Source organism: Pogonomyrmex barbatus, unplaced genomic scaffold (genome assembly GCF_055798465.1).
Source record: "Pogonomyrmex barbatus isolate J1 unplaced genomic scaffold, ASM5579846v1 scaffold3, whole genome shotgun sequence".
NCBI classification, from domain to species: Eukaryota; Metazoa; Arthropoda; class Insecta; order Hymenoptera; family Formicidae; genus Pogonomyrmex; species Pogonomyrmex barbatus.
In genome coordinates, this window is record NW_028297127.1 from 10,500,243 (window position 1) to 10,516,415 (window position 16,173).

The 16,173-nt window shown below is 29.8% G+C and overlaps 5 protein-coding genes across 7 annotated transcripts in view; 2 read left to right on the forward strand and 3 right to left on the reverse strand.

Moving 5' to 3' along the window:
* Nucleotides 1-1,589: 1,589 nt before the first annotated feature.
* On the reverse strand, nucleotides 1,590-3,895 carry LOC105429433 (uncharacterized). Its single transcript, XM_011642401.3, has 2 exons — nucleotides 3,744-3,895; nucleotides 1,590-3,460 (listed from the first exon to the last, which is right to left on the reverse strand). Exons 1-2 carry the CDS (start codon nucleotides 3,893-3,895, stop codon nucleotides 1,825-1,827), a joined length of 1,788 nt encoding a protein of 595 aa, XP_011640703.2. The 3' UTR covers nucleotides 1,590-1,824.
* On the forward strand, nucleotides 3,854-6,056 carry LOC105429435 (uncharacterized). Of its 2 annotated transcripts, XM_089079717.1 has the most exons (7): nucleotides 3,854-3,974; nucleotides 4,100-4,170; nucleotides 4,270-4,470; nucleotides 4,878-5,086; nucleotides 5,298-5,438; nucleotides 5,565-5,664; nucleotides 5,924-6,056. In XM_089079717.1, exons 1-7 carry the CDS (start codon nucleotides 3,967-3,969, stop codon nucleotides 6,013-6,015), a joined length of 822 nt encoding a protein of 273 aa, XP_088935843.1. In that variant the 5' UTR covers nucleotides 3,854-3,966; the 3' UTR covers nucleotides 6,016-6,056. The 2 variants fall into 2 exon arrangements, with proteins under 2 accessions (XP_088935843.1, XP_088935842.1); XM_089079716.1 differs by having other exon boundaries at nucleotides 5,565-6,056.
* Nucleotides 6,057-6,235: 179 nt separating this feature from the next.
* Nucleotides 6,236-9,707, reverse strand: rdgBbeta (cytoplasmic phosphatidylinositol transfer protein 1). Its single transcript, XM_011642399.3, has 8 exons — nucleotides 9,492-9,707; nucleotides 9,146-9,294; nucleotides 8,421-8,509; nucleotides 8,208-8,215; nucleotides 8,057-8,128; nucleotides 7,822-7,920; nucleotides 7,589-7,744; nucleotides 6,236-7,360 (listed from the first exon to the last, which is right to left on the reverse strand). The coding sequence occupies exons 1-8, from the start codon at nucleotides 9,540-9,542 to the stop codon at nucleotides 7,124-7,126; spliced, it is 861 nt and encodes a 286-aa protein (XP_011640701.1). The 5' UTR covers nucleotides 9,543-9,707; the 3' UTR covers nucleotides 6,236-7,123.
* Nucleotides 9,708-9,817: 110 nt separating this feature from the next.
* Nucleotides 9,818-13,161, forward strand: Der-2 (Derlin 2). The gene is made up of 6 exons (XM_011642398.3): nucleotides 9,818-10,115; nucleotides 10,593-10,658; nucleotides 10,803-10,970; nucleotides 11,200-11,322; nucleotides 11,475-11,638; nucleotides 11,844-13,161. Exons 1-6 carry the CDS (start codon nucleotides 10,017-10,019, stop codon nucleotides 11,944-11,946), a joined length of 723 nt encoding a protein of 240 aa, XP_011640700.1. The 5' UTR covers nucleotides 9,818-10,016; the 3' UTR covers nucleotides 11,947-13,161.
* A 1,195-nt stretch (nucleotides 13,162-14,356) lies between these two features.
* Nucleotides 14,357-16,173, reverse strand: part of LOC105429430 (protein phosphatase PTC7 homolog) — a 3,930-nt gene continuing 2,113 nt past the window's right edge. For both annotated transcript variants that reach the window (XM_089079715.1, XM_011642396.3), the window contains exons 3-6: nucleotides 15,819-15,998; nucleotides 15,194-15,392; nucleotides 14,817-15,073; nucleotides 14,357-14,562 (exon numbers count right to left, since the gene is read on the reverse strand). In XM_089079715.1, coding sequence (XP_088935841.1) covers nucleotides 14,513-14,562; nucleotides 14,817-15,073; nucleotides 15,194-15,392; nucleotides 15,819-15,998 — 686 coding nt within the window. In that variant the 3' untranslated portion in view covers nucleotides 14,357-14,512. The remainder of the gene's footprint in view (nucleotides 14,563-14,816; nucleotides 15,074-15,193; nucleotides 15,393-15,818; nucleotides 15,999-16,173) is intronic.

Consider the following 16,173-nt stretch of genomic DNA (forward strand, 5'->3'; position numbering starts at 1 on the left):
TTTACATATTTGATAGCGAATTTATATTGGATTATTTTAAATGCAAAGATTCAAACGCGAAAATGCATTGTTAATGTATAATTTATTCAATAATTTTGCTGCATATTATTAAACATTTACAAATTTGACTTAATTGCACTTTTATTATATCGCAATGTACATATATGTTGTAACTCACATTTCTTTACGCGCTTTTTTCGCTTATGCGTCAAATTCCGTAAACTCGACAGAATCCAATTTCACAATCATGATAAGACACAGCACTTCTTATTGCATGAAGAAAAAATTATAAATTACTATAAAATTTTATTTATCTGTATAAATATTTTAAAACATATTTTTTATTCTATTTATTTATTTTTCTTTGTTACATGTTGACAACAAAAACAAAAAATTCATATCTGGAAAGAACAGACATGTACTATATGACATGTACTATATAAAATTGCAATTCATTAAAAACTTTGAGAAAAAAAATTTTTTTTATATATTATATTAATATTTATATTTTTATATATAAAATATCTTTATTTAATACGATTAATTAATCGTTTATTATAATTATTTTGATAAATGTTAATTTTTACTATTTTTACAGATAAGTATTTAATGCACAATAATAATTTATGAGATAAATACATATACATGGAATAAAACTACATAAATAATCATTTTTAGAATCTGTTTATTTTGAAATGTGATAATGCTGTTGGACATTATCTTAAAAATCTGTATGACAGAAAATTTATCTAAAACTTTTTCTTTAATTAGAATATATATAATACACTTTCAGTGTTCAATATATCTCTTATGTATATTCTTTATTGTATTAAATATATTTTAACATTATTAATTAATCAAAAAGTTAACACTAACACATATTAATAAATAACAAATTTTTATTTACTCTTGAGATACAGTAGCATTTTTTATATTCGGCGTAATTAAATATTTGTTTAACAAATATTCATAATAATAATAGAGTAATAGAAGTTATACAAAGATATCTCAGATTTAATATAATCTTTCATTTCTATCTTTCATTTTTATAAAATCTTCTATTAATTTAAAATTAATTTTTCTTTAAACGTCAAATTTTATCGTAAATTCATCACTTTTTAAGATTAAGATTAAGATTAAGATTTCTGTTAGCTCATTATAGTCATTTGGACTATAATGTATATGTTAGAAGCGAAAAAACTCATAATACAAATTTTTTCAAAATACATAAAAATGAAAATGTCTCTTAATAAAACATTTATAATTAACAAAATAGATTTGTAAAATGTACCGAAAATTTCCTCCTTTTAAACAATAAACAATAAGTCAACAAACAATAATAAATAATTATATAAAATAATATCTAAAACTAATTGAATCCATTCAGAAATAAAAACATTTCAATTCTAGATCATTCAATAATTATCGAAACAGAAATAAAATTTTCAGTATATTTTATAAATTTGTTCTGTTAACTGCAAATGTTGTTTTATTATTAAATATTTTCATTTTAATATATATTGCAAGAATTTGTATTATGCATTTTCTTGCTCACAATTCGAGATAGCTGTGGTAAACCAGCAGAAGCCTTTATTGCTTTGTAATTTTATTATCTTATTATATCTTTAACTGTATATTTTTCAAAGTCTCTCGCTGCTTTCAATCACTTTAATTAATTCAAAAATTATTTATCAATATTTTTGTTATAAGGAAAAGTCGATTCTAAAAAAAAATTCTTAAGTGAAAGATAACTCAACTAGAATATTTATATATAATACAAACAATTTTCTCTATTATTATCACTAAAAAAGTCTTAACAAAGAATTACGTTAATGACGATTTGGTTGTTTCTATTGGAGGATCTTCGATGTCATCGAGTAGATCAGGATCAAGTTCTGTCAAAGCCTCATTCTTGTTTCTTACGTAATTTTGCATATTAGTAATAGGCTTACTATATTCGTCCACATTGAAAATGTCTTTAGAAAGTGTCAAATCCGGAATGCGTGTATTGTCCTGCACAATATCTTCATCCTCAAAGAATTCCTGATCCATTTCTTTTACAGAATTCGTGTATAGATCGTTTCTAGCTTCTGATAATTTTTTATTTTTCTCATACATGGCAGGCTGCTTCTTATCATTTAAAATATTTAAATATCGAGGAAGTATATAAGCATTATAGGCATTAATCACAGGGGCACGAGTAGATTCGACATTAGTGAATGTTTTGTCTGAAATGATCACGTCTTCATTTAGTTCATCTTGAAAGTATTCGTTATCATCTTCTTCTGAATGTAATCTCAATTCCTTCGTCTCTTGAAACTTTTGGGGATGTTCACGCATGACATTCAAACTATCGAGGAGCTCTTCGTCTTGTATTCCCCTCAAAATATTCTGAGGAAAAACGCGAGGATAACTATCCTGTTCAGTCTTGATATCCTTTTCCGCCTTGTCTTCAAGATATTCTTCCTCGTCCATGAGATAATCATTATCTTCCTCATTTTCAAAGGGTTCAATATTTGATTTCATCAAAGATTTAAACAATTCGTCTCTTCTATCCCACATATTCAAATTCCGAGGAAATTCAGAATTAAAATCAATTTGTTTATTAATTTCCTCGGGAATAACTTCTTGTTTTTCCGCAGAATGCAAGATATTATTTCTTAACTGTCCCAGATTCGAGGATGGCGATGAATCATTGGCAATGTCCCAATTGTCGAAGAATTCGTGATTTTTCATCGATGTTGAAACATCTGTATCTTTAACGTAAGGATCACGCTTAATTTCTGACGGACCGAATCTTATGTGATTATATTCTCTTACTCGAGGATGCGTGAGATCATATTGCTGATTGACAGGATTTGAAGATTTGATTGTATTTCTTTCTTCATCGAGAATATCTTCCCTGCGAGATCGGTAATTACTTTCAAATTTAGGGAAGAATCTCTCTAGTTGAACATTTGAAGAAAAAGAAGAGTCCTTTGAATTTTCCCGCGAAGGTTCTATATTTCTGTCGGCACGATAAATGACAGGTATTTTGCTCATAGAATTTTCTTCGTCCTTTTTGTAATCCTTTATCACGTTGTAATCTTCCAATGAAGATTCTGAATATTTATTGCGAGGATCTCTAAGGAAGAAATTTTCCGATCTACCGAAAACTTGCCTCGATGGAACGACACGAGGATATTCTTTCGCAGGTTTGTCCTGAGAAAAGATTTCTCGTCTGTCTAAAGACCTCGGATAGTTATTCAGAAAATTTCTGTAAAATAAATTTCTGTTCACAGATTCTTCTTGAGGGATTCTTCTAAAGGACATTAAATTTTGACTTGATGAAATGTCGTTATCGAATATGATATCTTGAGAAATTCCTCCTCGTAAACGAGAGTAAGGGGAATTTCGGAGCGAATTGATGGAAACATCTTGTAGGATTCCTGGCTGTAGATTTGATTTTTGATAAGGAGTCCTGAAACATTTTTGTAAATACTTATTAGATTCAAAATAACAGATTTATTAAATTAAACAAAAAATAATTTTCTGTTTTTTTATTTTTTTATATTTTAAATCTCTGAATTCTAATATTCTGAATTTCTGAATTTCTGAATTTCTAAATCTTTTACATCAAAAACATATACCAATTAATTTCTAAATTTCATCATGCTTTATCTCGACACTGAGAATTTAAATTTTTATATTTTTTAGTTTTCAACTTTTATATGTTTTTTATTTGAGCTGAATTATGTTCTTACCATGGTAGTTGAACGGTCAAGGCTTCTGGACAGTCTTGACTACACGAGGGACAGGATGCTCCTCTAGGAATCCTTCGTGACGATCCACAAGTTAGGATCGCACTCACGAATAAACAAAATAATAAATAACGATGAAAAATTTGTCTCGGCATACTTGAAAGACTTGAGTAAAGAAATCCTGACGATTCTTTATAAACTCGTATATGACGGATGCAGCAAGGACATGCAATTGTGAGAACAAAAATGTTTTCCGGGTTGCATCAATTACTTCCTGTATACATTCATTAATTCTTAAGCGAATCATTTGTTTATTTAGTTTTTTTTAACAGTTACTTCCATATTCTTTCAATCTTTAGGCAGGGTGACGACATAATATCGCAGAAGTCTTTGGATGTGGTGAAGACACTTATACATTTTCTCAAAGAACGTAAGTTTATGTTATATATTACAAAGAATGTATTTTAATAATATGATACGTGATAATATTATACGTGTATAATTTTAAAATTATCTTTATTCACCAAAGATGCTAGAGTAGAAGGATTATTTCGACGAGCAGGGCGTCGCGAACTCCGACGACATATTCTAAATTCGCTGAAGAAAGGTCATAAACCACATTTTGAAGATTCGAATAATGCGGCTCTGGAATGTGCGGCGGCTCTACAAATTTTTCTCAGCCGCCTAAAAAAGCCGATTATGCCGCAACACGTACAAGAATTGATCCTTGGTAAATAAATGATAAATAAAAGTTATAAATGCAATTAAATTAAAGTATAAGCGTACGACAATGAGACAGCATTTCTTATAATTGTAATTTATTTATCGTTTAAAATGCGAAAACGCAATGATCATCAACAAACGTTTACAAATTCGTTGTCAGCAAAATATCAGGACTTGTAAATTACAGTATTGTAACGTCAAGTCTAAAATTAAAATTTTATGATGAATGATAAATTTGTGACAGTCTTTCTGTCTAATTTTTAATAATAGATTATAATTATTTTAATAATAGTTTTTTATAATAATTATTTTAATATTATTCAATTTTTAATATTAGATTGAAAACTTTCTATAAATGATATAAGCAAATTTTAAATAAATATCCTATAAAATAAATATCTTATGTATGAATAGCTGACAATCCAGGTGTTGAAGCACAAGTTATCGCGCAAGATGCTTTAGGACTTATTAGACAGGATGTTGGTGGTCGTCACGGCGAACTCTTGATTCATGTCTTAGATCTCTTAAGGCACTTGACTCTATCAGGACCCCCATCTGAGTGTTCCGAATTACGTGGATCTCCTTTGCCTGTCGCACTTTTGCCAGTGTTTTTTAATTTATCTGTAAACATTTTTTTAAATCAATCTATTTTACATGAAAACTTTTAACATTGAAATCTATATAATCCAATTATATCTTAACATTGAGAATTTTATATATATTCTCTCTTAAATCTCTTTCTTTTCATTTTGTATGAAAGAAATACACATTTAATTTCACACAGTGATCCTTAAAAATATTTTTCAGGTAATTTATTTTAATCTTACTTTATAGCCCGGTGATTTGACGAGATGGAAGCAGGTGGCAACTAGATTCAATGAATTAATTACGGAAGCCGCTGCACAACTTCATCGAGACGAACGACGTGGCATTCATACAGAAGCTGTATTAAATTCCACGGCGAGTTACACTGATGTAAGAAATCTTTAAGAAAAGCAATTAAAAACTTCTTGGCTTAACTTTGAATTAACTTAGTTATTCTAACTAAAATAATTTTCAATAAATTAGAATAATTATCATCATCTATTATTCTACTTTTAGACAGCTTCAGCTTCGCTAGAAGAGTCTGAAGAATTAACGAGATGGCAGGGATTCTCATTATTATATCCTATTGTCCGACTTAGAGATCATTGTAATGCTTGTAAGATATTGATGTCAAATCTCTTATATCTCTCTTATATTAATCTCTTAGTATACAGAATATCCATTATTATCGCACATAATTATTTTAATCTATTTCTTATTAAAAAAAAAACTTTGATAGACGTATTAATAATTATCCATTATTATCGCACATAATTATTATTTTAATCTATTTCTTATTAAAAAAAAAAACTTTGATAGACGTATTAATAATTTAGTGTTGATTAATGATTCACTGTGTAAAATTTTGCTGACAGGTCACGTTGGTGAGATGGCACGTATTCTTATTACACCGTTACAACGTCCAATCGTCGGTCGGTTACATCCGGCAATTGTTAATCCTAATTAAAAATTTAATAATCGAATAAATGTGCTATTTTTTAATGGAAATTATTGTATTTATATCATTGAAATTTGTCTATGTTGTCTAAATTGATTGAACAATTCAATTATAATTCACAATTAAAATATTGTCTACATGCTATTGATGAACAATAATAATTTTTGATCTAAAGCTAGTAAATTATATCTGTAATGGAGAAAGATATGTTCATTTAAACAATTAGGAATTATTTTCAAATACATATATTTTCATAAATATCTTTCAGTGCTTCTATACATCAAACTGCAAATAAAAATTTGATATACATTATAAATAAATTATATTATAAAATTTTATACGATAAAAACAATTTATTGCTAATTACGCGAGCAAAACGTAGATAAAATTTCTTTGCATGTACAAGATGTGATCAAAGTGTGCAATTAAACCTTGTGACTTAAATTTCAAAATTTAACAGTATGCCATTTTTTATGAAATGGTTTAGACCAACTTCCTTTAGGTACTCCTAAAATGTAACTGTGTAATTCAATCGCACACGATATTTTCAGGTGCATTCTTCTATGATACTATGATGATTGAAAATACATAAAAAGTAAAAATTATTTCATAACAAGCACGTGTATGGAACTACGCTTACATATAGGAAATTCTAAAGAATACAACGAAATATTAGAGACATATTCCTTTAAAAATAATATTGTCTCCTCTTATTTGAAATTAAAATCATTATTGTTGATAATAATCCTTTTAATCCTTACTCTGGATTCTTTTTTTAAAGAGAAAAAATATTGACTATTTAAAATTGAATTAAAAGAAACAAATTTTTATGAATTTTTTACTTAATTTTTAAAAATAATTTTTTATATTTATATTTATTTATTTTTATATTTCAAAGAAAGCACAAATTTTTATTTTATAAATAAAATATAAAATTCGCCGATTAAACTTAAAAGAATTCGTTTTACAGAATATTTGTCACGATTACGCATGACTGTTCTCTAGGACAGGTAAACAATAGGTGTGGACAATAGAAAATGCTACTCATTTCTTTCGCGTAGTATTAACCGAAGCAAGTTGCCGCAGTGCTCAGAATCAATTATCGCGCTAATTGTGGCTACGACCAAGAGAACCACGATCGTTGCGTGGGTGATTTCGGTGTAGTTGGCACAGATGAGGACGGTGTTCCAGTGTTTTTTTGCTCATTGAGTTGATTTTTTAGCCTAACTTTCTCATTCGTTTCAGCTTGCATTTTTTGCTCGTACTGCCGTACATCTTCCAAAGTCATGTCATACCATTCGTCGATCCAAGCAAAAGCTTGTCTATGACCCAGCAATAGAATGTCCCTTATACACTAAAATCATAAAGAACAAAATAATCAACACTCAAATAAATGTATTTTTATTAGAGAAGTTTCTATTATTTTTTTAAATATAATTTGCATACAATTTGTATGGCAAGAAATCAAACTTATATTATTTTGTATCACGTATTTTTAAATAATCATGATGCTACTTATATAACTGTGGAAAAGAATATCACTGAAATATAAAGCAAAAGAATGATAATTAGACAAACTTACTCTGTGTATAAAATCCTCGACTCGTGTTTGCATACCCCAGACTTCAAACGAGGCATGAACTAATTTGTACGAGCACATTATGGGTTGTGTTGTGTCCCTCCAATCTTCAACCAGGGGACCCCGGCCCGTTCTTTTAGATTGGAAGTACTTTGGATCCTGTTATGATTAAGATATCCCAATTAAGACAAAATCTAATATTAAAAATTAAATATGCATAAATTTTCTAAGCTTACCTCTTCCTCTTTGTAATGTTTCGCGGAGATCTCGTCGTATGCAATATCCACAAAATCGACTTCTCGATGAATCAATTCAATGGGCGACAATCCTAAGCACTGCAAATTAATAGTATATAATAGTATAAAATAGAATAATTATTATTATTTCATTATATTATTCATTACTACAAAAAAGCAACAACAAAACATACAAAGTAAATATGATATAAATAAATAACAATAAATTATTTACATTTTCTGTGGAGCCGTTGTTATCCTCGTATCGTGTATTTATCGCTATATGAAACTTTGGTATAAAGGAACACTGGAAAAAAGAAATTTAAGAAAAACAAGAAATTTTATAGCAATATTTTATAATAATATTTATGCTGAATGCTACTTACAGTATACTCTGCAGTCAACAGGAACAAATAAACATGTAAGAAAATAAAAATGTTAACAAAATAATTTAACTTTTCTTCTTTTAAATTGAAAAAATATAGAATTTAATCATCCTTATCAGTGCTAAAAGAATCCAATTTCTAAAAGCATTGATTGACTATGAAATTCAATGAAAGATTAATTGTGATAAATTATATAAATAAAATAGAATATACCTGTAATAGTAAAGGGATAATAGTTCCATGCTTTCTCTGTTACATAAAATATCCGTGGTAGAATAGATTGTATCCAATATGGGAGTTTGCTGCAAAAAAACAGAACATTGTTTTTAAAAAATGTATTATAAAAAATGTATTATAAAATCACTATAAGCTTGTTCTTTATCACTGCACTAGAAATGCACTAAAATTTACTTTCTCATTTTCATTAAATTCATTAAATTTCAAATACAAAATATATTTTATTTTAAGAATAAGTGTATCCTAATTCTATCAAAAAATAAACTTTACAATATCTAATCAGCTACTTATATCTTATGTATTAAGCTAATGGTAAGCAAATTGATCAATTAAATTAAGAGTTATCAAAAATATAAGATTGTCATTTTAAAATTTTGACTATAATTAATCAATTTAATTACCATTTAAGTTTTTCTATATGCCTTAGGGCTTAGACACAATAAAAGAAATAAGAAACAAGAAATTAAAAGTAAAGAATTAAAAATGGAAACTTAAATTTTGACATATAGAAATCTCTAAATGCTCTAATAAGAAGATATAAAAAAAATACTATATACTAATAAAAAATATCAAGGAGTTTTTTATTGATCAAAAAAATAATTTTCTGTTTTAATTCTTTATAATCAATTCCTTATTCCTGTTCACTGTGTCTATTATATTCTGAATTATACAGTCTTTATATATTCAAAGATAAAATTTACCTTGACAGATGGATCCTTTTTTCAGTGTACTGTCCCTTTCCGTGAACAGGATCTTCACAAGCATTATTTTCTACTACTTCCACCCCTTCATCATTGTCAGATTGCTCATGACTATGTCTGGCGATCATGTATAGTTGGCCGATGCGGTACTATACAAAAAAATTGATTGATCATTTATAAAGAAATCATTTATAAAGATCGCCTCTCAAAAAAAAAAAGAATAAAAAAAGAATAAAAGAAATTAACAAATAGACAACGATATAATGACAATCTTCTGGGAAATAGACAAACACTTTCCTTCGTCAAATAAATAATTAAGTAATCAAGTATGACGTGCGAAGGTTACCTCTTCCGTAGTAAGCGGCATGCAAATGCGATACTCTTTCGTGAGAACCATTCTTGATCGCGCAATGATTAACCGACTCCGTTTACACTCGGGTGTGTCCCCACTGGATATCCACGCGAAGCAGGATTTGTCTTCACAAATCGCACTTCTCCGCGTTTCGCGTAAACACAATGCCGAAGGTTCGCTTTGCCGATAAACAACTCCGCGGCTACGACGACGGGGTGAAGTTGGTTGCGCTTCGCACGGTGATCGATGCTCAGACCGGCAACTCACGGGCGAATTCCCCCTAGACGGGCGCGCGCTCCCACGTAACAGTTCACGTGTTACGTGTACAAAAATCGTGCAGGCAGCAACAAATTCGCGTCGTGAGTCGTGAGCAGTTGTGAGGCACAATGTGCAGGTAACATTGCCGCGCGCTGGTGCGACATGCGATGGTGAAGCGGGCAGGACTGGGAAGCGGCGTGTGTGCAGCTGCGAGGTCTCGGTGCGAAGGAAGAAACACGGGCAGGAGATCGCCGACAATCGATGCCAATGGCCTACGAAGCGTTATGGCACGAATACATGCAGATGCCCGTGGTGACACGGGCCTACACCACAGCTTGTGTCATCACGACCCTCGCCGTGGTACCTATCTTTCTTTCTTGTCTACACGTTGACGTGTAATAATTCCGCAACGTTCCCGCGACCGTCGTCGTCATCATCGTCGATTACGGCGATGATGACGACGACGACGATGACGACCTCCGGATAGACGAATCTCGATGAGAATCTTGCGTTACTCGATCTCCGAATCTTAATATTCACTAATTCTCGTTCGAATTTGCTAAATTTTACAAGTTCGAAATCGCCGAGTTTCACGCTTGTACACTCATAATGACTCAGCTGATATCATCCTTGCCTCATATCTAATGATTAAAAGTGACATCTAAGAATCACGCAGATAGAAGTATTTTTTGTGATTTTTTTGTGTGTCCGAGAGTGATGGATCTTTTAATTGATGAATAATTGCATCTATGAAGTGGAATTACTAAGTATTTTAGAATTATTTAGTACTCAAGTTACTACTCATCAATAATATAACTGATTTTATAAATGTTTCAGCAATTAGACTTGGTATCTCCATTCCAACTCTATTTCAATCCTATCCTTATTGTGGAGCAGTATCAGGTACGGAAACAGATATGCAAATATATACAAAATACTTGAGTTTATTATATAAGACAGTCAAAGTTGTTATTGTTAGAAATAAGTTTATATATATAGATTTATCTATCTATCTTGTATAAAACAATTGATTTTGATTTGTTTCAGATATGGCGATTAATAACAACATTTCTGTTCTTCGGAAATGTTGGGTTCAACCTATTATTCAATATGATCTTTACATATCGATATTGCCGTATGCTGGAAGAAGGGTCCTTTCGCAGAAGAACAGCTGATTTCGTGATGATGTTCATTTTTGGTGGAATATGCATGATTGTATCCTTGGCAAAATATCAAATATAATTTTAGTAATTATAACTATTAACAGCATCATTTTGTTAATAATTAATATTTTATTGATAAAGTTATATTTCTATCTTAATAATGATTATAATTAAAAAATAAAATAACATAAAATAAAAAATAGCATTGACATTGCATTTGAAGAGGATATCTATTGCTGTGTTTATGAAAAATACTTTTTAATGTCCTTAATTATCTACAGACTTTTGCATTTTTCGTCAATTTGCTATTTTTGGGACATGCATTCACGATAATGTTGGTGTATGTATGGTCACGACGAAATCCTTTTGTCAGAATGAACTTCTTCGGACTGTTGAACTTCCAAGTAAGTTCATATTTAAGATAATTCTGACGTTTCTTTATTATTATTATTGCAGTTTATGCAGTTTAGAGTCAGTTAATGCATCATTATTCTGGATTATATTCAACAAATGATTTATTCTGTTATGATTATTGATTTCTTTAATTGATTTGCAGGCTCCATATCTACCGTGGGTGCTGTTAGGCTTTTCTGTATTGCTTGGTAATACGATATGGGTCGATCTTGTAGGAATGGCAGTAGGACATACTTATTATTTCGCGGAGGATGTATTCCCTCGATTAAGAGGCGGTTTCCGAATTTTGAAAACTCCGCAAATACTGTAAGTAACGTAACACTTACTTACTTTTTATTTAAAATAAAACTAATTGTTAAGACAAATTAAAACAAATTACAATTTATTTAATTAAAATGTCAACCTAAAGTTTTGTCAAGGAATGAAGTCGGATAGCAATAAACAAATGAAGATGAAGAAGATGAAGATAATATATATATATATATATATATATATTTTTTTTTTTTCTTAGTAAGACTTTGTTTGACGCACATCCCGAGGATCCAGATTATATGCCACCGCCGGAAGACCGGCCAGGCGGTTTCAATTGGGGACAGGAAGCCAATGTGCAATGATCGAAAAAAATTCAGCATTCTCTTTCTAGTGCTGGTTTTTATGTCAAATTGCTCGAGGACATTGCAAAAGCGTCATTGTTCCTTTGGAATTACCAACAATTTAGTGCCCGAATTTGTACGCGAAGATGTATATAATGAGATACACGTAAAGAATAATACAGGGTGTATAAGATCGGGCGATTTCATTTTATTAAAGATCTTCCAAAAAAGTCTAAAGTTGATAATTTTTTACCAAAAATTCGATAGGAGTTAATTAAAGATTTCATCACAAAATTGCGATTAGTATACGGCAGTCTTTAATAATCGAATTAAGAAAAAGTTTATTTCAAATTGCTTAAAAGAAATTACACGCGAGAGAAAGCGCGCGTATTTATACACTCTGCATATAAACGAAAATACTAGAGATACGCACTTAAGCCTATCATTGATTTTCTTAAATTCCACATTCTTAAATGCACATTTCTACATATTTCTCGATATTCATTTTTACATATGGAATCCAGTTTCCAGTTGATGATATTAATTCTTTCAAAATCAAGCGTTATGCTTTTAGCACTCTTTTGCAGAAATACAATGGATTAAATTTATTCAAGGTACATACAAGGCGTTGCAAACGTGTTTCAATCATAAATTCTTCAAATCTAAAGTGAGTTAAATTGTTAAAAAAAAAAAATCAATATCAATAATTTTAATTATTAGATAATGAATCCAAACTGTTTATATACGACCCTAAAGAATAGTGTATAATAGTTTATTTCATCCCAAACATATTGTAGCGATTTTAGTGATAACAAGTATTAAAATTTCCATAGATTTATATTGAATTCAGAATTCTCCAATTCGATAGACATAGCATATGCATGCGAGTGCGACTAAAATTGGCATTCCGAGGGTTAAGACCCGTTTATCACGAATGTGAACTTCCAATCCTGCATTGGAAGTTGTATAATTTTTCACTCGCAAGCTAATTAGATTTACTATTATTGAAAGCGTCACTTTTGTAAGATATCTGCGATCGGTAGTAATTTTGTGATACACTTAACCGTGCTCCTAGTTCTTGCAAGTATCGATGGGAGAAAGAAAAAAAATGCCATTGTGCAAGGAAGACTATTTTAAAGTGTACTAAAGCATTTATTTATATTTATTATCGTAGCAAAGTGTAATCTAGGCAACATCTACAAAGTACAAATCGTTAAATATAAACTAAAGAATTAATATATATATATATATATACATACACATTTCCCACATACTTTATTCATACGTGTATATTATGTACTATATGTATGAATACAACGGAGACTTGAATCGATTATAATTAATAACCATCGCTTCTTTTTACTTTTTATCTTTTTACTTTTATCTTTTACGAAGACGATGGAATAGTACGATTTTCTTTTCTAACTTCAATCCATTAGTCAATTATTCTGTCGTAACGATTTTAAGTTTTATTTCTTACATCCTTTAATAATGACTTTTGAATTTTTAAAAACATAAATTAAATTTTAGTGTATTTTTGCATCTTTATATTTACATTTTTTTTCTTTTTGAAAAAGATGAACATCACTTTACCAAGTGTGATTAATCAGTTTAAGTATAACTTTTTCTGTGATTCTCGTGAGTGCTATGTGCAATGATATCCTAAGCTAAACAATGAATTTTTAATACAGATCATCTGTAAATGTCAAATGCAATTTATTTGCAGAATACCGATTTAGACAAAGAAATAAGAAATTTAAATTCCCGCGCGATTGTAAGGAATAATTGTCATTCTCTCTAATCGCGATTTTTAATATCTTAAGATGAATGCTTTGATTTTTTATTTTTTTAAATACTAATTATTCGAATGTTGATATTCTAATTTCTTAGATTTGCACATATGTATTTTTTCTTATATTTGGCTTCCAGGATTATGGGATGTTTTTTTGCACGATATATTCCTTAAATTCTTAGCTCGATCAATACTTAATATATTATATTTATAAATGTATCGTGGATGTTGCGATTCTGGATTTTTAATTTTGAGATGGCTAATTGTTTCTTAAACGTTAACATTGTTATTCTGATCAGTGCAATTATTAATAATGATTACATCCTTGATCGATTCCTGTTAGATATTTATATTAACTCTTTCAATATTTCATTAAATATAAGATATCATAGAATGTTCTCGATAATTTTGATTTGTTTGGTTTTTGAATATTTTTTATTTTATTTTTAAATATAAATATATACAGTATACAATTAAAGAGAGTGACAAATTTACCGAAAGTAGACGTGTGATATGTGACACATAGATGCTGAAAGAATGAAATCAATCAATAAGCATCAATAAGCACATCCACAATCGCCAAAGAGTACGTTAGTAATTATCAGAATTGTAAAAAAATAAATAATGAAGAATAAGAAGTGATTTTACAAAACCATTTATTTCGATTTAAATAATAAATGATTAGCGTAATAGGATTAATATAATGATGTATAACTAAATACATATACGCAATGACATGGACTATAATACAATGATCGTTAGGGTTCTATTGTACACTTGTTCCTTATTGTTTTATCATATCGCCACCGTTGCTAAAAGCACCGTGATATCGTCTGGCTTACCACCTAAAAGATTCGAAATCTATTTTTGCATGCTCTTTTGTAAAATATTCTTAAACTTAATATCTATTATTAAAACAAATTCAGTACAACCAATAAAAGAAAAATTTCAACAACTTTTAATTTTTTTTATAAGAAAGATTACGGCGTATTACATTTTAAAGATATTTTTACACGAAACAATTTCTTTTTCTTTTATATTTATAAAAATGCTACTGCTTAAAACATGGTGTAAATAATAGTTTCTTTTTTTTACATACCTATTGCATCGATCCCATTTTCCCGAGCATTTTGAGCAAACGGAGACATAAAAGCGCCGTCAAAGGCCAAACGACGCGCCATCCACGCTATCGTGTTAGCGACGCATTGTATTTTCGTTGGATCTCTCTCGCCTTCGACCTTACGCATCTCGGTGACTAGCAACTGGTCAGGCACATTGTCAAATACCCCGTCGGTTGCCAGAAGGATTACATCGCCATCTTCGACTCCGAAACTCGAAGTGTCGGCGGATTCTGGACTGCAAAGGAAAGAAATGTAATTATAATTATTTTTCAAGATTAATTTTCATAGCATTATATAATATAAATGTAATATTTGCAAATAGAATATATAAAATACATAATAAAAAATAATCTACCTGTCGCGAAGTACTAGATCAGAGTGTCCTGGAGGTGGCAGCGACAATTGGAAAGGAGTATTAAAATAATGTTGTTGCTCTAAGGACCGATGTACTACCTCTCCCCTTCGTACGACTACAAACCCGCTATCTCCTATATTAGCTGCATAAATGCTGCTTGTCTCTTTGTTGAGGACTATTACGCACGCGGTGCTGCTGCCTATATACCAAAGAAATTATCAATATCAGAAACAATTTTTGAACATTTTTAATTTTTTTCGCTATGATAAAATATGACCGAAAAATGACTGAGTATATCATCGCTTTGGATGCAGATGGCACCTAACAGTGCAAATCAAGCTTATATTGATTTCATTATTATAATAACAAAAATGAAATATCTGTTCATTGTCATAATTTTATTTAGATGACTATGAATTTAATATAGAATGATTATTTCAGACCAAACGATTAAAGTTCAGACCAAACTCTCTCCTAGTAAAAGATTATAATTGCCCTCCGTACTCAAAAATCTTTATGGCAGGCAATTATATGATATGTTTTTCATAGCAAAGCATAGCAAGATTAAATAATTCTGACTATTACATCTAATTTTCTTACATATAATTGAAGATTATCTATTTACCTAATATTGGTTGTTTGTTTTCTAATAATTCATAGTAACTACGTGCTAATAAGCCGGCTGGTTCTGTAGGTGTGAATCTGCCCATGGAGACTAGCCTCTCGCATGTCCTCATGAGGAAATTAGAAAACTCTCCTGGATCGATTCCGTAATGTCGCCATCCTCCTACACCATCAGCCACACCTGAAATATTTATGAAAATAAATAAATGTAATTGTTAATTAATTTTATATTTTTACATAAAAAAAATATATATTTTATATGAAGTATAAGAATTTATAAATGTAACTACATGAAATAAAATAATTAAGTTTAAACTCAGGATCCATATAACAAAACTTATACATAGCATTATCTC

Excerpts from the sequence above, each read along its gene's own strand:
- LOC105429433 (XM_011642401.3), bottom strand. The coding sequence starts at position 3,895 with ATGCCGAGACAAATTTTTCATCGTTATTTATTATTTTGTTTATTCGTG. Across the intron at positions 3,461-3,743 it reads TTGACCGTTCAACTACCATG|GACTCCTTATCAAAAATCAA; the intron begins GTAAGAACATAA and ends AAAATGTTTCAG.
- LOC105429435 (XM_089079716.1), top strand. Across the intron at positions 5,087-5,297 it reads CAGTGTTTTTTAATTTATCT|CCCGGTGATTTGACGAGATG; the intron begins GTAAACATTTTT and ends CTTACTTTATAG. Across the intron at positions 5,439-5,564 it reads CCACGGCGAGTTACACTGAT|ACAGCTTCAGCTTCGCTAGA; the intron begins GTAAGAAATCTT and ends TTCTACTTTTAG.
- rdgBbeta (XM_011642399.3), bottom strand. The coding sequence starts at position 9,542 with ATGGTTCTCACGAAAGAGTATCGCATTTGCATGCCGCTTACTACGGAA. Across the intron at positions 8,510-9,145 it reads AAAAGGATCCATCTGTCAAG|CAAACTCCCATATTGGATAC; the intron begins GTAAATTTTATC and ends GTTTTTTTGCAG. Across the intron at positions 7,921-8,056 it reads ACAACGGCTCCACAGAAAAT|TGCTTAGGATTGTCGCCCAT; the intron begins GTAAATAATTTA and ends ATTAATTTGCAG.
- Der-2 (XM_011642398.3), top strand. The coding sequence starts at position 10,017 with ATGCCAATGGCCTACGAAGCGTTATGGCACGAATACATGCAGATGCCC. Across the intron at positions 10,116-10,592 it reads TCATCACGACCCTCGCCGTG|CAATTAGACTTGGTATCTCC; the intron begins GTACCTATCTTT and ends TAAATGTTTCAG. Across the intron at positions 10,971-11,199 it reads TTGGTGGAATATGCATGATT|ACTTTTGCATTTTTCGTCAA; the intron begins GTATCCTTGGCA and ends AATTATCTACAG.